Consider the following 20,402-nt stretch of genomic DNA (forward strand, 5'->3'; position numbering starts at 1 on the left):
GTGGTGGCCTGGGATGGGCTCGATGGCAGGAGCCCTGAGCTCAGGAGCAACTGGAAGATAAATTCCTGGGGCACAGCCTGCCAGCCACGAACAGGCTCCCGAATCCATCGCCAGGAGTCACGATTTGGCGGTGCCCTCAGACAGCACCAGGTTGAGTGCCCAGCGATAGCTGCTTCAGGAGACACTCACTGATACACTACTGGAACTGGGTGCCACCGCTCGGTCAGCCTTCAGGGTAGGGCTCGGCTAAGTCCAAATCTGCCGCTGTTCTCCTCGTGCCTCACCTTCAGCCGGTAGGAGGGAGAAGAGGGAGACTGTCCTCTATCGGACTCCACTTCCCCTCACCCCAGCTACTCTCAGCCATTCTCACTCCCTCTGCCAACAGTCGAGTCACATGCCCATCGATCTCTTCTCTACTCCCCAGGGTCAAATCCTGTGACAGCCAAAATTCCACAGGAAACCAGCATTCTTTCACTGCATGCCAATTCCTCCAGCGAGTGAGTGTGAACACTGGCAGGGCAGAAGCGCAGGTGGGAAGCAACCCCGCCCCTGGCTGGGCATAGCCCTCCCACCCCAGCCAGCCACCACTCCCCACCAGCCCTTAACTCTCACCCCAAGAGAGTCCCTCGCTCTTAAAGGGCCAGCAACCAAATGTGAAGCAATTGTCTACATGTAGACTCTACATGGTTTGCCTGGTGGCACTCCAGGTGAACCAGGTAAGACCTATGCTCTGAGCACCCAACACGTCTCCCGCTGTGGCTTACAACCCTCCCCAGGTGTGGGGAACACCCCTGGGGTGGGGCCGGGGCGGGTGGTTCCCCTTGCTGGTCCTGTGGCCAAAGAACTCTATCTAGAAGGAGACAACACTCAAAAACACACCCAAACACACTGCCATCGTGGGGACGACAACCCGCAGGGAGCTCATGGTGCAGGACAGTGGGGTTCAGAGACTGTAACCCCTTATGGAAGTGGAAAGCCCATCTTTCTCCCAAGGAACAGTTGGTGGTTTCAAACTGCAGCCCCAAAGGTAACCAGGAAGCCACCAGGGCTCCTGGACAGGAGGGATCTACATTTCACCAGCACCCCAGGGCAGGAGGATCCAGGAACATTCGTTCTAGTGGTGCTGTGTGCTCTGAGGGCAGAGGGCAGGGCACATTGGGATGACTGCCTGCCATGTCCTCCTGTCTGGGAGATGCACCCCACCCAGGACACAGCAGGAACGCTAGGACCAGAGCCACTACATCATGCTGAGCAGGACCATGGCACGCGGCATCCTTTAACACATTTTTATTTCGTGAATGAGGCTGGGAAGTGCTCAGGGCTGCAGGGACCCTGACTGCGATGCCTGGTTCCCAGGGCCTCCCATCCATCCGCTGTCCAAGGAGCACCCGTGTGAGGCTGGTGCTCTCTCCTCGGTGGGCACTCCTGAGCTGCTCCGGTGGGCACTCCTGAGCTGCTCCCTGGACGGCCCTGGTTCTCAAGGGAGTGCGCTCCTGCAGTCACGTGGCTGTTGTAAAAAACCACTGATCCAGGAAGGTCTGTGGGCTAGCCCTGGACTTGCATTGACATCCACTAAAAACACCACTGCTCCTGCGCGAGAGGAGGGCTTCCTGGGCTGGGCCTGGGACCCAGACTCGCTGTAACACAAAGGAAAATCTCTGGCCGCCAAGTGCGCTCTGGGGTAGGTTCCCCGGGACGAAGATGATCCCTCCTGGTGTGTGAAAGTATGGACCCCGAAGACCAAGGCTGTCCAGATACCAAAGGGGTGGGCTGTTGAGAACAGGCACCCGTGGGTATGTCTCCTGGCCTAAGTGGCCTGGATCACCTCTGTGGGTCTGTGCTTGGCAGGTGTGTGTTGTCGGGCTCGGGAATCTCCTGTTGCGTTATCTCCACATCTGCTCGTGGGAGGGAAGCTACGTCTGTGAGTGTGAGCGTGAAAGGTGGGTGGAGGTGAGCAGGCGGCGTGAGCCAGCATCAGTGCCTGCTTGTGTGCATGAACGCTTCTAATCCAGTCAGTTCTGGAGCTGAGCCCTTAGAGGCCACACTAAACCCCCCATCCCCGGGCCATGTCCCGGCCAGTTCATACTGTCCTCGTGGCAGGCGGGCACTTCCTGGGGAGAGAATTCCGTCCTGTTTCTGTTGTTTGCCTATTATTTCTATTTGGGGAAACCTTGCCCCACCGGTTACTCCTCCCTTTCCTTCTCCACACCACCCACCACCCCTCCCTGCTCTGCCTGCTGCCCCCGGGGAGGGGACGAGCGAGCTGCTCCCTCCAACCCTGACCGTACAGGACAGACACTGCAGGGCGGCCTCAGAACCAGAGCCCCAGTTCCACCCTACCACACCAACTCCCTCTTGGACACTGCATTTGACAGCGCCTTTGTCACGTGAGCTACTCTCCGATTCCCATACTTTCCCTCGACAGATCCCTCTGCTCTCTCCGTCCTCTGAGGGCAAAAGGCTTGCATGGGCTTCTGACAGAGAGATAAGGCAGCTGGCCTTTGGTGTCAGCGGGTTCTCTACACAGTGGGGTCATCGCCACCTGACTGTCCAGGGATGCTCTGGAAGGGCCCTGGCAGCAGCTGCATTTCCATCCGAATACTGGTGCTCTTCCCTCAAAGGTCTGAAGGGTCCCACAGCTGGCGTCTGTCCCCTTTACCCAGTGGGTTAACTGGACAGTCTTGGGAGACTGCAGGTATCACAACACAAGGCCAGTAACCTCTCTGTTGGCACAAAGTCAGTCACCTGTCACCTGCTTGGAACCTAGCCAGCCTCCAAGACAACCTCTGTCTCATTGAGGGGATCAAACTTGGGACAGCTCATCAGTCCTCTGGTGCTGGATTTCCACAAACACGGGGAAAAAGCAAGGCCCTTCCCTTTCTAACTCCTCTACTCACACCAACCCCCAAAAGGTCAACCGCGACTCCACAGAAATGGGGAGGTGGGGAGGGGGCAGAGGGGCGGGTGAGGGGACTCCAGTGATGGACCCAGGACTAGCACAGAACTGCAGCGCATCGTGGTGGCCTGCTTGCTGAGGCCTTAGGTCGGTGAACCAACTGCGCTGAAACCCTCAAGTGGGAAACTCGCTGGCGGTGCAAACTTTTACAGAAAACATGATTTGATAGTGTAAGACATGACAAAAGAATCCTAATTCATAAATGATCAAGGGTTCATGAGGGAGCGGGGCGGGGAGGGAGGGGAAAAAGTGAGCTGATGCCAAGGGCTCAAGTAGAAAGCAAATGTTTTGAGAATGATGATGGCAATAAAGGTACAAATTGCTTGACACAATGGATGGATGGATGGATGGATGGATGGACGGACGGATGGACGAGCCCCCAATAAAATGATTTAAAAATAAAGAAAGACAGCAAAGCCATTTTCACCAGGAAACTCCTGGAAATAACATACCCCCGGCTGGCCCAAGGCCCTGCACACACGTGTGCCTGCTGACTTGTCCTCAGAGTGCTACTGCCTAATGTTCTCACAGGGCCCAACCAAGCGCTCCACGCACACGCCATCTCCAGACGGCAGCCTTCACCCCACAACTGTGGTGATGGGCCCAACTGTGCCCCATCGCACATACACACCCCTCCCTGTCCCCCAAATAACATTTGTGGCCTTCCCAGCCCTGCATTCTGTATGGAATATAACTGTGATTGGAAACAGCATCTCCTTTTTGCTCTATGAATGAGCTCGCAACAGGGGGAGACCTATACCTCATTTCTTCTGAGTTCTATGAAGTTCAGAAGAGACATCGGGAAGGGAGGGGAGTGGCAGGGGGGTCGGGGGTGGGTGTGGGTGTGGGTGTAAGTGCATGCCAGGTTAAGTATCCTCTGTAATGCCAAGAAAGGCCAAGGAACCAAGGCATGCCCAGGGTGAAGGGCAAGACCCCTGACTGGAGTGTCTGCCCTCCAGACCTGTGAGGAAGGAAATTTCTGTTCTTTAAAAGCCACCCCTTGTGGTATTTGTAGCAAAACCACCACTAAGAGACTGACCAGCGACCTAGCTGGCACTGCCTATGCTTCAGTCAGAGTCTCACCGCAATGTGGGTTGTTTTTTGTGTTTTTTAAGCGGCCCCCCCCGCGCCCCGCGCGCGCCTCTCTATCTCAGGGTCTTCTTCTGTGCTTTTTTGTGAGCGGGGGCGCCGCGCTATTTTTTTTTTTTCGGGGCGCCAGTCTCAGCTCATGTTACTGTCTGCCAAGCACTTTCCACGTGGGCCTGAGACGGCAGCAAGAGCCCCACGCGCTGTTTTAACTGAAAGTCAGCGTCTCTTCACGTCGCCACAAGAGCACCGGAGTGTCCGTTTCTAGCAGCCCCACGAGGCCTGAGGAAACAACAGCGAGCAGCAGCGGGCCCTGAAGCTTGATGGTGGAAATGTGGGTGTGCATGCAGGGGCATGGAAAGGATACCCTCCTGAGTCCTCCCAGCCGTCTTCCTCCTCGTCCACTGCCGAGCGGCACAGCTCCCACTTCTGTCACTGTGTGGGGAGGGGAGCCTGGCACTCGGACAGGGAGCTGCTTTGTCCAGTCAGGTCCACAGAGTCGATCATTGGGAACTGCTGTTTCTGGCAGGTCATCTGCGAGAGGCTGACCTGACCCACTGCTTCAGATCTGTGTCTGCGTTCTCACCACCCCGGGTGTCCGTCTTGCTCAGGAGCCTGGCACAGCAGGGCTGCCAGTGCGGCCTTCATTCCCAGCCCCTTTCTGCTTCCCATCCTGACTACAACGTTGTCCTGAGCTCCCGAAGAAGCTGGAAACGTTTACTCTCCCAATATTTTTAAGAGCAATACATACAAACTTAGAAAGTAGTGGCTGTTTGGGGAAAAAAAAAACCAACAAAAACAAAACCACCCATAATCCCATACTCGGAGTTATGGTCAGTATATTGATATTCAGTAGATATATCCAAAACCTACTGTCCCTGATCAGTTTCAACTCATATCGACTCTATATGGGGTTCCGGACACTATAGATCTTTATGGGAGCAGAGAGCCTCAGTCTTTATCCTGAGGAGCGGCTAATGGGTTTGAACCACTAACCTTGTGGTTAGCAGCCCACCAGGCTCCATAGGTATACATGCATACATAGACACACACACACACACATACATATGTAACACGAGACATAGATGCAACTCCTGTAATACACAATGTCTTGAATCATGTTTTTCACAACATGGTCTGAGGAACATTGCTCACTCATCTTTTAGACTCATTTAATCCACTCTTTAAAATTACAAAATAAAAACACATGAAAACTTGAACCAGCACAGAAACAGATCCCAACGTCAACATTCCATCCATCACCTCTTCTAGGGCGCCCTCCCCAGTGGCTGACCCCTCAGAGTTGCTGGGAGATGACCCTTGTGAGCCTCTTCCTGTATGTGGACCCCATGGGGTCACACACATAAACAAGTAAATGAGGTAGACACATCCTTTTCCTGTTTTTCAAAGCAAGTGCATCCCTGCTGGGCTGTGCCTAAAGGTGTGCCAGGGTAGGGACCCTTTCCTGGGGCCGGGCCCGCCTATGCCTACAGACCTAGTGCTGACATCGTGCCAAACTCAGTTACAGCATTAGCAAGACTACTGCTTATGGAAAGTCCAACCGTGCTGGGGGGTGTGTTTATATCTATAACCTCACAGATTCCACTCAACAACCGTATTGACGAGTGGCGCTACCCATTTTGCAGGTGAGACTAGGCAAGTGGTAGCACTGAAATGTCACCAACTGCATTCTTAGCCCCCATCCCACTCACCGCCATTGGGTCGGTTCTAACCCGTAGTGACTCTACAGGTTAGAGTCATGGTAGAACTGCCCCGGTGGGGTTCCGAGGCTGTAACTCTTTAGGGAGGAGAAAGCCTCATCTTTCTTCCAAGCAGCAGCTGGTGATGTTGAACTGCTGGCATTGAGGTTAGCAGCCCCACACGGAACCCACTATGCCAGGGCTCTGTTAGCCCACAGAACCACCTTTTCCTTCTTAACTCCTAACACCACCACCTTTCTCTTTCTTCCTCCCTCCTTCCCTTGTCCATGCACCGCCCCCCCCTATTCACCAAACACTCTGGCCTGTACCACAACAAGCACTATGTATATTAAAGTACAGGGAAAAACAAAACACTCGATGCCGACCCACAGTGACCCCATAGGACAGGCTAGAACTGCCCTTGTGGGTTTCTAGAACCACACTCTTTACGAGAGTAAAAAGCACCATCTTTCTCCCACGGAGTGACTGGTAGTTTCGAAGTGGTGACTGTGCAATTAGCGGGGCAATGAATAACCATGGGGGTTCATGACTATAGCACAGAGGAGGGGAACTTTGCTGCAGAGCTGAGATGGCCCCCATCGCCCAGAGCAGCCTTCTAAGGCCAGGCCTATTCACTGAGAAAGCGTTCTCACAACGCAAAGATGGCTGATGGAGGGCCAATCCCGCCAGTTCAGAATGCAGAGCTACAAGGCAGCAGCTCTGGGTGGGAACACAGCAAATTAACACTCCTTTTTCAAGCGCTCGCTTCCATCCTTGATAAAAAGCTTTGGGAGAGCTGTCATCTGTGGGAAGTACTTAGAAATGAGAAACGTTTTGACTGTGGGGAGAAACTTTAATTTAAAACCAATTGTGAGAAATTAAGGTCATCAAGTGTAATGGCAGCTATAAAACGTAAATGGTGGTGTAGTTACTCCCAGCGCAGGCTAAATGCTCTTACAGCTCGGCTTCTCACGCACCAGTGGATTGAACTCTGAGCCATCAACAGGCCTGCAAGCTGGAAGCATTTTGGTTAAAGGGAGTCCATAAAGCCTCAGCCAAGAAACTCATGGCCAATCGTTTCCCCACGGGGCAGCAGGGAGCAGCTTACATACCCTTGTCTGTGAGATTTTTTCGAATGACTTGAATAGTAAGAGTATCCAGAATAGGTGGATTCGGTATCCATAGCCAAGGAGAGCAGGGAAGAGGCCACCGTTTCCCTTCAGAGGTAGAGAACGTTGCCCCAGGAGACTCCTTAAGCCTCCAGGAGCCTGAGTATCGGAGGAGCAGCTCTTCAACCGGAACAATGCTGGAAGAGAGAAAGACAAACAGAAAAGGTCACTGACAAATCCAGCGTGGACAGGGCTGGACCACAGAGGCAGGAGCCGCGTCCAGGACAGGGACACCGCTTTTCTGGGGGCCCAGTTCCGGAACACGTGATTGCGAGAGGGAAGCATCTAACCACCGGAATGGGTCCACTTGGGTAGGAAGGAGCGTCCCTGGATGTCTGGGAGGGAGACAGGATGGGGCCCAGCAAGCCACACCTGTCACATGGGAGTAAAACGGGAGGTGGTGGGTCTCTGCACTGGCCCGTCTCGTGGGCCCAGCCCAGCCCTCCCTGTGTCTGAGGCTGTCGGATAGGCTGGCTCCTCCATACAGACAGTCAGGACACTGTTCAGCCACCCAATGCCAGTTTGCCAGATTTTAAAAACAATAGCCAAAAAATAACCTTTTCAGGGATTTGGTCATAAATATATAATTTTTTTTCCCAAGGAAGTGCTTACTTTCTTTGACCCAGGAGTACAAACACCTAAAAATTTATCTTAAGAGACCTAACCTCTTTAAAACAAAAGTTATCACTACCACTGAATCATGGGGCTGAATGGCTGGAAGATCAGATTCTCTCAGACGTACCTCAGAAAAAAGGACTGGCAATCAGCTACCCTAAATTCAGTCCCTGAAAGCCAGAGGGTACAGAGTTCTGTCCTGATACTTGGAGGGTCACGACACGGTAGAGCTGCCTCAGCGACCATCGTTTTATTATCTGATTGTAATAGTGAAAAGCTAGGAATTATCTAAATGCCCCCCAAACAGAGGAATCATAAAGAACAACATGGCTCATCCACTCAAAGTAGTTATTACATAAACCCATTGCCACTGAGCTGATTCTTACTCATAGTAAATCTCTACAGGAGCTAACACCCTCCTCTTTCTCCCTTGAAGCAGCTGGCGTTTTGAACCACTGATGTTGTGGTTTGTACAATACTTACCTGACAAGACCACTAAACCAAAAAACAAACCCACTGCAATGGAGTCAAGGCAGGCTCATAGCGACACTATATGAGAGGGTAGAACTGCTCCTATGAGTTCAACCTCTTTACAAGAGTAGAAAGCCCTTGCTCCTGCAGAGTGGCTGCTGGTTTCAAACTGCTGACCTAGAGGAACGTAGTCCAGCTTGGAACCACTATGCCACCAGGGCTCCTTAAAGAATTATGTCATATTCACTCACTGCCATCGAGTCGGTTCCAACTCATAGCAACCCCATAGAAACTGCCTCTATCAGTTTCTGAGACTAACTCTTTACAAGAGTCAAAAGCCTCATCTTTCTCTAATGGAGCCGCTGGTGAGTTTGAACTGCCAACCAAGAGAAATTTTTATTACATAAACTAAACCCACCCTAGTGCCCATGGCGTGGAACTAACTGCTCCATGGGGTTGCAAATCGTTGTGGAAGGGCACAGAGCAGCTGGTGGATTCAGATCCAGACCATTTGGTTAGCAGCCCAATGCTTAACCCACTGCACTACTCGGGCTCCCTTTTATGGAATCATGGTGAAAGCTGGGTCTAAGACTGTAGATACACCCTGCAGCTACACTACAGTTACAGTCATCCAAACACTTCTTTCAGGATGACAATTAGAAGGGTGCATCCAAAGCCAAAAAACGGGAGATTCACTAGTGACGGTATCCCAGGCCTGTCCCACCATTTTCCTGGGATACTGGTTTGCAACACAAGTAAATGAAAAAGTGTTTCCAATTACATTCCTTTCACCTGAGCTACCATATGCTAAACCTTTACTTGTAGAAAACACGTTCACACGTTCTGTCTGTCTTTCCCAGCACCTGGGCTCAAAGGGGGTCTCTGGCCCAGCAGGCTCCTGCCCAGCATTCCCCCAGGCCCACTACAAATAGAGCCAGTGAGGTAAGTGTGAAGAAAAACAAAGGGGCTGTAAATGCCATGCTCCTGCCCCTCAGGGGGCTGGTGGGGGGAGGGGGGGGGCGGCGGCAAGTTTCCCAGACCCCAGCAACTACTTGTAAAAGTCAGGAAGGCGGGAGGCCAGGATCCTGGCTGGGCCTGCAAATCACACCAAAAATCCCCAAACCCAAACTCACTGCTACCGAGTGGAGTGGATGCCAACTCCTAGGACTGCCTCTGTGAGTTTCCAAGAACGGAGCTCTTTCCAGGAGTAGAAAGCCAGGTCTCTCTCCGGCAGAGTCGCTGGGGCTTTCAAACTGCTGACCTTACAGTTAGCAGCCCAATGCACAAATCACACCAAGGCGGCCACAGGTTAGGAGACCTCTGTCCTTCCCATTCCCACTTGGCTGGAAGAGAAATGCGTGTGCACACCACGTGGTGGGGACTGACTTCCCAGGTCCTGAAGTCCTGACCCATCTCATTTCTTCTCTGCCCAGAGGCAAGGGGCAAGGCTAGCAGAGGGGAAGGGGCCCTGGGTTTCCGCTAGAGCCCCCCCGCTGTCCATTGTGGCTTACATTAGCCGCTTGCCTTCTTGAGCCTCAGTTTGCTCACTGCAAACCAGGGGTCAACCAGCCACCCACCTCAGAGGGTTTGATGTGAAGCTTTAAGCCCATGTGCTACCTGGAGCTGGGCTCCAATCGTGGGTTTTACTCGTTTATGAGCTCGGTGATCTCAGTCAAATGATTCAATCCCTGACTCTTCACCTGTCAAATGTGAATAACAGGGACGCCAGGAGGATCAAATGCAAACACACCCCGTACCAGCTCTAGAACATGTTACCTTTATAAAAGGTTGATTTAACTCCGCAGCTGGCTCCAACCCCTGATGCTCGTTCCCAGGAAGTGTCAGATTGGAGGAGGAGGAGGACAGGAGTGCTGCCACCACACCAGGAAGCTCACCTGTGGGCTCACCTGCGGGCTGTCCTCAAAAGAAAGGGGCTCCCATCTCAGGGCCCTCCTTACTAACTAACAAAATTCAGCTACCCCTTTCAGCAGTGGTTCTCAACCTTCCTAATGCCGCGACCCTTTAATACAGTTCCTTATGTCGTGGTGACCCCGTACGTGGATGTCTCTGCATGTGGGTGGACCGGCCTGGAGACAGATAGAGGAGCAGTGTCTCCGTTCTTAAGACCATCGGAAATATGGTCTTAGGCAACCCCTGTGAAAGGGTCAGGCGACCCCTGTGAAAGGGTCCTTCGACCCCCAAAGGGGTCACGACTCCCAGGTTGAGAACCGCTGCCTCAGAGCTTGAGGTTTCCTCACTGTTAAACTGCACTAAGAATATGGCCACCTACTTTGTGAGTTAACCATAAACTGTAGAGATTCAATGTAAAAACAAGCTCAGCAGGCATTTTATTTAAAAAATGTCTTACTCTTGGACCTATACCTCCACTTCCCTAGAAGACCTCAAGCGCTGGTTTCTCTTACAGAAAGGAGTTGGACACCACCAAAAAGGAAAGAATGTGTCTTCTGGAGCAGGGGTCCCTGTGCTGAGAACCTTCTAAACCCAGGGGAAGGAAGACTGCTGCCAAGGGACACCAGCTCTCCAAGGAGCCCTGGGCCCAAGGTGTCAAAAGGGGGCAAGGCCCTTCCTCCAGAGCTGACAGAGAATGCCCTCCCTAGACCTGGTGCCCAAGGCTCAGACCCCAGCATCCTGGATGCTGAGAGAACAAGCTTGCATTCGTTCCTCTTTAAATAAATAAATCAAGAGTGGGCTCATCTTGTTTCTCCCTACTTTGCCTCCCACCAATTCCACGAGCAACTTCAACGAGGGTGCAAACAAGCTTCCGGCACCTTACATGCTCGCTTCCTTTCTGCCCCAGGCCTCTGCTTTCTCACCAGCTTCGTACCTGCTGGACTCCAACTTGAAGGGCAGGCTACTGCCAAGATCTCCAGCCCGGCCTTGAACATAGCCTTGCTGGGTGAAATGTGTACAGCCGATCATACACCCATTCAACGTGTTCTGCATGCACTAGTCGATGCAACCCCTTACTTTTAATTTCCTTTTCCATTCTAGTTTCTAGCCAATTCCTTCACCTCTGTGCCTCTGGCTCAATACTGCCAGAGGCTCTCAGGAGCAGGCAACTCGGGTCCCCCAGCTCAGGTCTCGCTTCCTATCTGTGGGGCCTGGAGGCAGACACTTGTCTCTCGGAGCCGGCTACGCCCCTGTAAAATGAGCTCTCTGGATACGATCTCTTTTTACGGTTGCTGTGATCAAAGCAACTTTCTATGTGAACCCTCTGGCACACAGTAACCCAAGTGTCAGTTCTGTCCCCTGCCCGCACACTGACGTCATCCCCTGTGCTCATGAAAACTCGGCCACCCATTAGGGCAGCTCCAGGCATGCCCCTCAAAGGAGAGGCATGACTCCCAGGGTGGCCTCCAGAGAAAGGCTTTCCCCAACGCCAACTTCCCTGCCCAGTCCCTCCCCAGGACCCTCCATCCGCAGCACCCACTGCAACAACTCTAGCCTGGCCAGAGACTGCTGTGAGCCCAATCCAAAGGCCATACCCCTGACTACCTTCCCCTTGAACTCCTAGGGGCATTTATCCATTGCATTAATAATAAGCAGCGCAAGGCCGATCCCCGAAGTGCAAAGATAATCCACTCACACCCTTGCTCTCCCACTTCTCCATTGACTCTCTGAGACTAGTCACCCAGCATCAGGTCTGTATGAAATGACAGCCCACTTTCTTCTGTCCACCAGCTGGCCACCCAAGGCTGAGGCAGCTTCCCAAGGTAGGGCTCTGGGGCAAGGCCAGGCCCCAGTGGGTTTGGCATGCCACCAGGACTCAGAATTTACAGAAAAGAACGCATGACTGTCACCTTTCATAGACCTGCAGGAGGAGATGCCACCCTTTGGCTCGGCGGGAGAAAGGTCTGGCAATCTGCTCTAAGAAAGAGGACAGCCTAGAAACTCCCATGGGGCAGTTCTAGTCCTGTTGCGTGGGGTCCCTTGAGTCACAAAGCCCCGTGAAGGCACCTAACAGTAACACTGGTATCACCCCTTGGGGGCGCTAGAACAATCCAGGGAGGTGGCAAAAGCAGACACTTGCACTTGACCCTGGATGACGGGCTACAGTCACAGAAGTTTTTTAATGCGGGGTGGGGGGTGGGGGGGTGGGCATGGAGTAAACTTTTTTCAGAAAAGGGGTTAGATAAGCCAAACCATTGTGGGAATCTATGCTATCGCTCCAACCCTATGTCACTTCAAACCTCTCCTCCACCCTTCATTCCATCCCTAGGTCCTGCCTGGCCCCAGGATCCTCCTCTTGCCAGACTGAGCTCCCAGCCATCCACCTCCTCCAGGCGCCTATCAACACCCAGCTGAGCTATGACAAAAGCCTCCGGGTTCCTAATCAAATCCAATCGAGCGCCAGCCATGTCTATCTCTCAGAGGTATCAACTCTTGTCCAAGATCTGGGTGAGGATTAAGGAGAAGCATTAAGAGAAAAACTAATAAAACCCAGGTGAACTATTGTTGTTTTTTTAAAGAGAGCTAAGCCAAGGTAACTACTTCCAGACAGTTCATGGAAGGAAAACACTCCCCGAAGCTTATCGCTTCAGTGATAAAGTGACAGGAGGGTCCCCTTGTTTGCACAAGAAATTAACAGAACTCTGATAAGGTCAGGAGGGATCCCTTATCAGGAAAGATAATAAAATCATGAAAGGGAATCAGGTTCCCTGGGTAATAAACCAATAGCCAGCTGCGGCCCAGCCGCTAGAGGGGATGCGAGGGGATGCGGCCTCTAAAGGTCTAAATATGGAGCCACCTGAAACATGAGTGTCGTCTTTCATACTGACCACAGCGCCGAGTGTCTTTCAGACTAACCACTTGACAGGACGAGTCCTGCGCTTGACCCAGCACGGGGCAAGACAGGGTGGGCTTTGTAATCACCAGAAAGGGTCGCTTCCGACTGAGAAGCAACCCTACGACATCCCTGGTGAAGAATTCTGGAAGTACCAGGGGCTGCGGGAAGAACAGTGTGGAAGGAAGCACAGGCAGGAGCCCCCAGAAGTGAAGAGGGCGAGGTCTGTCTCACACTGGACATGCTGTCAAGGGAGAGGCCAGTCAGGGGCAGCGAAAAGAGGAAGGCCCTCAAGGGCACGGACTGGCACCGTGGCCGCAACAAGGGCTCCAACCTAACAACTGTGAGGATGGCACAGGATGGCACAGGACCAGGCAGCATCCGCCTTCCCCTGCCCACCCCCCCCCAACCAAGGGGACTAGCTGGAATAGATTGGACGGCACACAACAACAAGGAGAACACAATGTCCCTGCATTTACAATACAATACAGAATCTTTGTTTGGTCTACAGCATGCTACCTATCATAGCGCTTCCCCAGCCCCCGCCCCACCCAGCCACCCACACCCACACCCACACCCACACACAGCCTCACAGCAGCACCCCGCTCCTCCTGCTCTGCTTCCCCCAAGGCGCCAAGCTCTTTCCAACCTCAGTGCTGGGAAAAGAGAAGCACCCATTGTTGAGCGCTGGTCACCCAACAGACAAGCTCACCGCCATGGAGTCAGTTCTGACTCGCAGCGACCCTACAGGTCAGAGGAGAGATGTCCTACTTGGGTGTCAAGACTTTCAGTAATTGCTATGGGTGCAGGTCCTTCACCTTTCTCCCGAGGAGTGGCTGGTGAGTTTGACCCACGGATCTTGTGGTTAGCAGCTTATTTGTAGCGCAATAAGCCACCAGCTCCTCTTACGTGCCTCAACAGGCTTCCCTGACCCCAATCAAAACTGCCCTTTCATAACATTTCTGCTTTAGATCAGTTTATATCAGTTTCCAATGCTATAGGTCAGTGTGCAATTACTTGATGCTCACTCCTGTAACAGACTTTAAGCTCCAGGAGGGGAGGGAACCACGTTTATTACTCTCTTTCTAGACTGGAACATTACCTGCTGCCACCACCCTCGTCAATTGCCGTCAAGTCAACCCCGACTCCTGGTGACCCGTGTGTGTCAGAGCAGAACTGGGCTCTACAGGGTGTGCACTGCCTCAGTTGTCTTCCAAGACACCTCTTAGGGAACTTGAACCACCAAGCTTGAAGATAACAGGTGCGTGCATTAACTGTCCCACCCTGTGCCCCCTAGAATACAAAAGGGGCTCAATAAATGTTTGTTGAATAAGCAAGGGGGTTGGTGGTTAAAAAAAAATTATTGCAAACTAGGCGATGGTTTACAGAGCAGCTCAGTTTTCCGTTTTCCATCCACGTAGGGTTTGCGTGATGTCACTGGTTACAATCCCTACGATGTAACATTGCTTATCCCACTTCCGCCCTAGGTTTCCAGTTTTCTTTTTTCTCCTTCCCTCCTAACCCTTTCGGCCTTCTGATCTTTATCACTGGGCAAGCGCCGCCTTTTAATCTCCATGGATCATGATGGAAGGGGTTTGTCCCAGCATAGGTAGGCCTTAGATCCACCCCTGAAGAAAGGTTTTCTTTCTATTTCCCTCCTTTGATTTCCTAAGTGAGCGTAGACTGAGTCACCAGGGACGTCAGAATCGCCGAGAGTGAACTTGCAATGGTGCCCACGTGACAGACTCACTCTGATGATCGAGTTTCTCATCCAGGTTCACGAAGTAAAAACCTGCTGCAGCCTCTTCCAGGCGCTGCCCAAGGGCACCCTGACCAGCTAGCTGCCTTCTCCCTCCCTCGGCTGCAGTCCCCCACCCTTGAAGACCTATACACATTGCTTGGGTGGGACCTAGAGCTCGTCAAAGCACAGGGCAGGAGAGAAAGACGGCTCTTGGGGCAGGTGCCCGGTACACTTCTGTCCGAGTGGCCACATCTGAAATGTTACGATTCCCAGGCCGGTCCCCACCCCTACCCCGCAAACCAGGAAAGGCCTCCTTTGCCACACTTTATGAGAAGCAAAGTGAGGGTCAGTGGCCTCACACAGAATCTGTCTCTGAAGCCATGGCTCTCATATAAAATATGAACCTATTACTTAAAAGAAAACTACAGTGTTCAGAAAAATCATATGCGGGGAAATAATATGTTATGCTAATGATAGTGGTACACATGAGCTCCCCTTCACCAAAAGGAAATTATAAAAACATCAACAGCTCAGCCTAGAGCTATTAAGTAATTAAGGGAGCCCTGGTTTTGGAGGGGTGCAGAGGCGCACGCGAACTTAAAGAGCCATTTCACTCCCTGTCGCGTGGATGTGTTTCCGGGAATGTTTTAGTACACCTGTTTACACCTATGTCCTCGTCCAGGTACATGAGCTAGAATATTAGATTTTTATCATGCCTAGAATTTTAAAGTGTTATTACATCCTGAAAGCTAACCGTTTCCTCAAGGTACCCATTTTTAATTACCTGGTACTCAAAGGGAAAATGACAATTTAAATAACTTTCTTGAGAGCGAACCATTCCCTTAAAGGAAAGTAGCAACCAACACAGGTTCTGGAAGTGATATTTGTTCTCTTTGCCTTTAAGTCACCCTGTCTGCCACGGGGCCGTCGTAGGTTACTCATTGGCTGCTAACCGCAAGGTCAGCAGTTTGAAACCATCAACTAGCTGCTTCCTGGCAGAAAGGCGAAGCTTTCTACTCCGGTAAAGAGTTATGGTCTTGGAAACCCAGAGGGTCAGTTTTATTCCGTCCTGTTGGGTCACTGTGCATCAGGATCGACTTGATGGCAATGAGTTTGGTTTTGGAGTTCGGCCTACTACGGGTGGAACCATTGTGCTCCACAGGGTTCAAGGGCTGGCTGCCCAGAAGTAGACTGCCAGACCTTTACAAACCCTGGCGCTGGCACTTAGCCACTGTGATAAAAGCAAGTTACTTAACCTCATGTGTCTTTGCCCCAGCAACTGTAACGACAATATATTGTGCCTACCATCTAGGATTGTGATGAGTGTTTACCAAGGTAACTCACAAAAATCACTAGGATTTAAAGGCTTGAAGGTAAACAAGCAGCCATCTAGCTCAGAAGCAACATAGCCTACATGGAAGAAGCACACCAACCTGTGTTATCAAGAGGTGTCGAAGGGATCAGGTATCAGGCATCATCAGAACAAAAAATCATATCATAGTGAATAAGGTGGGCGGGGGCTGCAGAGTGGAGACCCAAAGTCCATCTGTAGGCCACTGGACATCCCCTTACAGAAGGGTCTTGGGGAGGAGACAATCCAGTCAGGGTGCGAGGTAGCAACAATGAAACACACAATTTTCCTCTAGTTCCTAAATGCTTCCTCCCCACCCACTATCATGATCCCAATTCTTACCTTACAAATCTGGCTAGACCAGAGGATGTACATTGGTACAGATAGGAACTGGAAACACAGGGAATCCAGGACAGATGATCCCTTCAGGACCAGTGGTGAGAGTGTCGATACTGGGAGGGTGGAGGGAGGGTGGGTTGGAAAGTGGGGAACCAATTACAAGGATCTACATGTGACCTCCTCCCTGGGGGACAGACAACAGAAAAGTGGTTGAAGGGAAACATCGGACAAGGCAAGATATGACAAAATAATAATTTATAAATTATCAAGGGTTCGTGAAGGAGGGGAAAAATGAGGACCTAATGCCAGGTGCTTAGGTGGAGAGCAAATGTTCTGAGAATGATGAGGGCAATGAATGTACAAATGTGCTTTACACAATTGATGTATGTATGGATTGTGATAAGAGCTGTATGAGCCCCTAATAAAATGATTTAAAAAAATCACTAGGATGCCCGGCATACAGTGAGCACTCACCACTGTCAGCCTTCATTATTAATATTCTGTGAAGGAAAACCCCTTGAGTTTCGAAGACTATCCCTTATTTCATACAACACATATGCCTTGTCTTCCTTAAGCTGAAAGACATTTTTCTGGCTTCTGCTGGTGGATGTTCTGGTCCACCTTTAACCAACACCATTCCTTGCTTTGCGATTCACTCTGTTTCTTGCAAGGCTCTCTGCACTGTTCCTAGTTTGGAAGTGACTGTCTGAGAAGACACAGCGTCTCTGTTGTAAAGGCAATGGGGTTGGCAGGGAGGGTTCAGAGAAGCACAGCAAAGTCTCCAAGAACGTTTCTGCTGAACCTGGAGTCTAAACCAAAACACACTCATCCCAGCCATCCGTGCGGGGTCCACAGGGCTTGTCCCATTCGTGTGAAACCCACTGACTCTTTCCAGAGCAGAGCTCTTACAGATGATCAATTATGGCCCCCTATTCACAAAGAAAGCAAATGCCAACCGTATTTTACCTGTCTGGCCAATGATGTCAACTCCCCTTCCCAGAGTAACTGCTCCTGGCCCGAGCCGTCAATTACCTGTGGAGAACCTCAAGCTACAGGGTACGCATTTCTGAAGAGCTGTGAATGGTAAGTGTCTGCAGCGCTGATGTGTCCATTTGTTTCCAAGTGACCCCTTTCTTCCTTGTTTCTAAGGATCCCCTCTCTCCACCGGTAGATTTAAAGTGTCAGGGGGGAAAAAAATCCTGAGGACTCCACCACTGTAAATGCTACAATCCAGATGGAAGCAGACAGGGGCCTGAGGGAGCGCCTTCCCATGGGCGCCAAGGGCAGCAGGGCAGCTGGAGGTCCCGGTCCCAGTCCAATCTACTCAATCCTACCTAGCTCACCGCCTGGGAAATGCCTCACACCTCGGGCTTGTAACCGTCCCGCTAGCTCACTTTGCAGAAACAATGGCGATGTCTACTTGCTACTTTGTGTAAAGGCACCAGGACAAGCCCCAGCTGGCTGTAACCTCTCACTCGATTCCTACAACGAGCAGGTTCCCACTTACTGCCATCAAGTCCATCCGGACACCCTGGGACCCTACAGGGCAGGGGACAACCTGCCCGGGTGAGGCAGTTCTTTGTAAAGGAAAAGAAAGCCCCGTCTTTCTCCCAAGGAGCTGCTGGGAGTTTTCAACTGCTGACTTTATGGTAAAAAGAGTATACAGTTAAGGTAATCAAGGTTGTCCGCCAAGTAAGTGTGGGAGCCAGGACTTGAACTCTGATGGTGTAAATCCAGAACCCATGTTCCTAAGATGGGAAATTTCTATCAATGGAGCAGTTACCAGAATTGTTTACCTGCACACCAGGCAGCAACCACGCTTGTTCCTAGCCCTACAGAACCCACAAAGAGGTGTGCAATTTCAAATGCTCCTCACGGGTATGTGTCTCAAGCACCGTGTGGCTATGGACAAAAAAAGAAAAGAAACCAGGTGATAGTGCTGGTGCTAGCTCCTTAGGGAGCTCGCAGCCCAAAGGTGAAGACAGTGGGTTTAAACACAATGTGATCCAGGCTCACCCAATACAATCAGTTGTGAAATGGATGGCAGTAGGCTGGGTGTCAGAGTTCAGGGGCTGGGGAGAATTGTGGGAGGTGCCGGGAGGATATCAGCACTCACCCTGGGCAGCAGGGCTGCTAACTGGAAGGTCAGCAGTTCTAAGCAGCAGGCCTCTCTTCCGGAGAAAGATGAGGCTGTCTACTCCTGTAAAGAGTTACAATCTCAGGGACCTACAGGGCAGTTCTACTCGGCAGGATGGTCACTCTGAGTCGACACCGACTTCATGGCAGTGACTTTGAGTGTTATGGTTTCCATCCTACTACTCCAATACCCAAGCCCGAATCCACTAAGAAGGCCCTGCCTGGCAAGCTCTCCTTAGAAATATGCCCCTTAAAAAAGTTCTTGTCCCATTTCACTTACAGATTACATTGCAACCAAGACACACAGCCAACAGTTAGCAGCTCCTGAAAATGTCACACTTGTTGTTTTCACTAATTATGGAGAGACACCAAGTTTTGGGAATGCTAAATGCTCATGGGAAGGTAAAGTGTGTTATTTCTTTGAACTGCAGAATAAAACAGTTTCCTCCCACAAATCAAAACCCCAACCATATCACACTGATTTAATTCAACTCTAAGAACGCTAATTAGTGGTTACATAAAATGGCTAATTATGTCTCCCTCGATTCAGTTTCTGCCCCCCCCCCTTAAAGAGCCTAGAAGCTGCATAATCAAACAGCCCACCCACTAGAAGGAGCACATTAATTAGCATTGTCATCCACAATGTGGGTGACACAAGATATAATATTTTTTCAGGACTCGTGTAAATTTTATAAACATGTCAGTGAAAATGTCAGATTCTTTGCAGCGTGCTACGTTTTGGAATCAGCATCTAAAAATACTTGCCTTTACAACCACAGCTCGGGACAAGGTTTTTTTTTTTTTTTCTTGAAACAAAACGCATGTGCCAGCTCCACAATCATCTCCCTGCTGCTCTCTCAAGCGCTTCCTAGAGGTTAGTGCGGAAGACTCTCCGGCGCAGTTCTAAGCCGCACATATGGGGTCGCCAGAGTGGACGGCAACTAGCCACAAACAACAACCAAACACCTCCTGCGCGCTCACTCCGTCTTCGCGCGGCGTGGGCTTTCTACCTGGTTTGGGTGTGCAACAATTGAGCAAGACTCCCCAGCTCCAAGTCTGCAGGCTCCTTCCCAGGGCCGCCAGGCGCGGCTCCGCCCCACTCCACCACCGACGCGTTTAAATTTTTATAAAGCTTCACCCATCTCAGGGCGCTTTGCTTGGGGCAGTTCAAAGGCGGAAATGAGGTCCTGCCCGCGGTGGAGACGGCCCTGCGTGCAGAGGTCTCCTGCAACGGGGGCGTCCCGGGGCAGGCTAGCCGGACGCCTCAGGCTCCGCCAGGGCATTTTTTGAAAGTAAACTCCTACCTGCCTGTTGCGCTCTCCGATGCGCAACCCGACTCGCACACCCCACCCCTCCCCAGGCCTTCAGAGTCGGATCCATCTGGGAAACGAGGTGTGAACACAGGCCAGCTCTGTCTCGGTTTCTGGCGAAGGGCCATACAGCACCCCCTCCCCCCCGGGAGCGGTCGGTTAACCCGGGTGGAGCCCCGCCGCGAGTGGGGACAACGGTGTGCGCCCTACTCCAGCGGAGCGCAGGGGCTGCCAGATCCCTGAGCCGCAGGGACGATACCGGCGCCCGGGCCCCGGGGGACCGCTCGGCCACTCCCTGCCCGCTGGCCTCCGATCGCGCGATCGCGCCCTCCCGCGGGGCGCACCCCAAAGTCCAGTCCAAGGAGAAGGGGTCGTCCGGTGCGTATCACGGGAATCTCGGGCCGTGGAAACGAGGTGCTTCGAAAAGTGCGGGACAGGAGCAAAAGGGACGCATCACTCTGGGAAGCGAGGAGTGGGGTCCCGGGTGGCGGGAGATGGGGCGCGGTCCGCCTAGGGCGGAGGGGGCCCAGGACGGCGGCGGGCGGGCTGAGAACGCGGACTCTGGGGTCTGGGATGGAGGGGTGGGCGTCCGGCAGAATGGGGGAGCAAGGGCACGCGGGGTCCGGCTGGGGGCGTCTCTGCGAAAGCTCTGCACCCCGCGCCCGGCCTTTCGCGGGACCCACCTCTGCGCCGGCCTTGCAGGCTCCGCGGCCCGGGGTCTCGG

The 20,402-nt window shown here is 52.1% G+C and overlaps 1 protein-coding gene across 1 annotated transcript in view; it reads right to left on the reverse strand.

Annotated features, from left to right (window-relative positions):
• VANGL1 (VANGL planar cell polarity protein 1) overlaps nucleotides 1–20,386 on the reverse strand; it is a 60,446-nt gene extending 40,060 nt beyond the window's left edge. The window contains exons 1-2 of the mRNA XM_013007782.3: nucleotides 20,362–20,386; nucleotides 6,855–7,048 (exon numbers count right to left, since the gene is read on the reverse strand). Of these exons, the coding sequence (XP_012863236.1) occupies nucleotides 6,855–6,925 (71 nt within the window). The 5' untranslated portion in view covers nucleotides 6,926–7,048; nucleotides 20,362–20,386. The remainder of the gene's footprint in view (nucleotides 1–6,854; nucleotides 7,049–20,361) is intronic.
• Nucleotides 20,387–20,402: the final 16 nt, after the last annotated feature.

Source organism: Echinops telfairi, unplaced genomic scaffold (genome assembly GCF_000313985.2).
Source record: "Echinops telfairi isolate 266 unplaced genomic scaffold, ASM31398v2 ScPeMD7_7466;HRSCAF=8504, whole genome shotgun sequence".
NCBI lineage: Eukaryota > Metazoa > Chordata > Mammalia > Afrosoricida > Tenrecidae > Echinops > Echinops telfairi.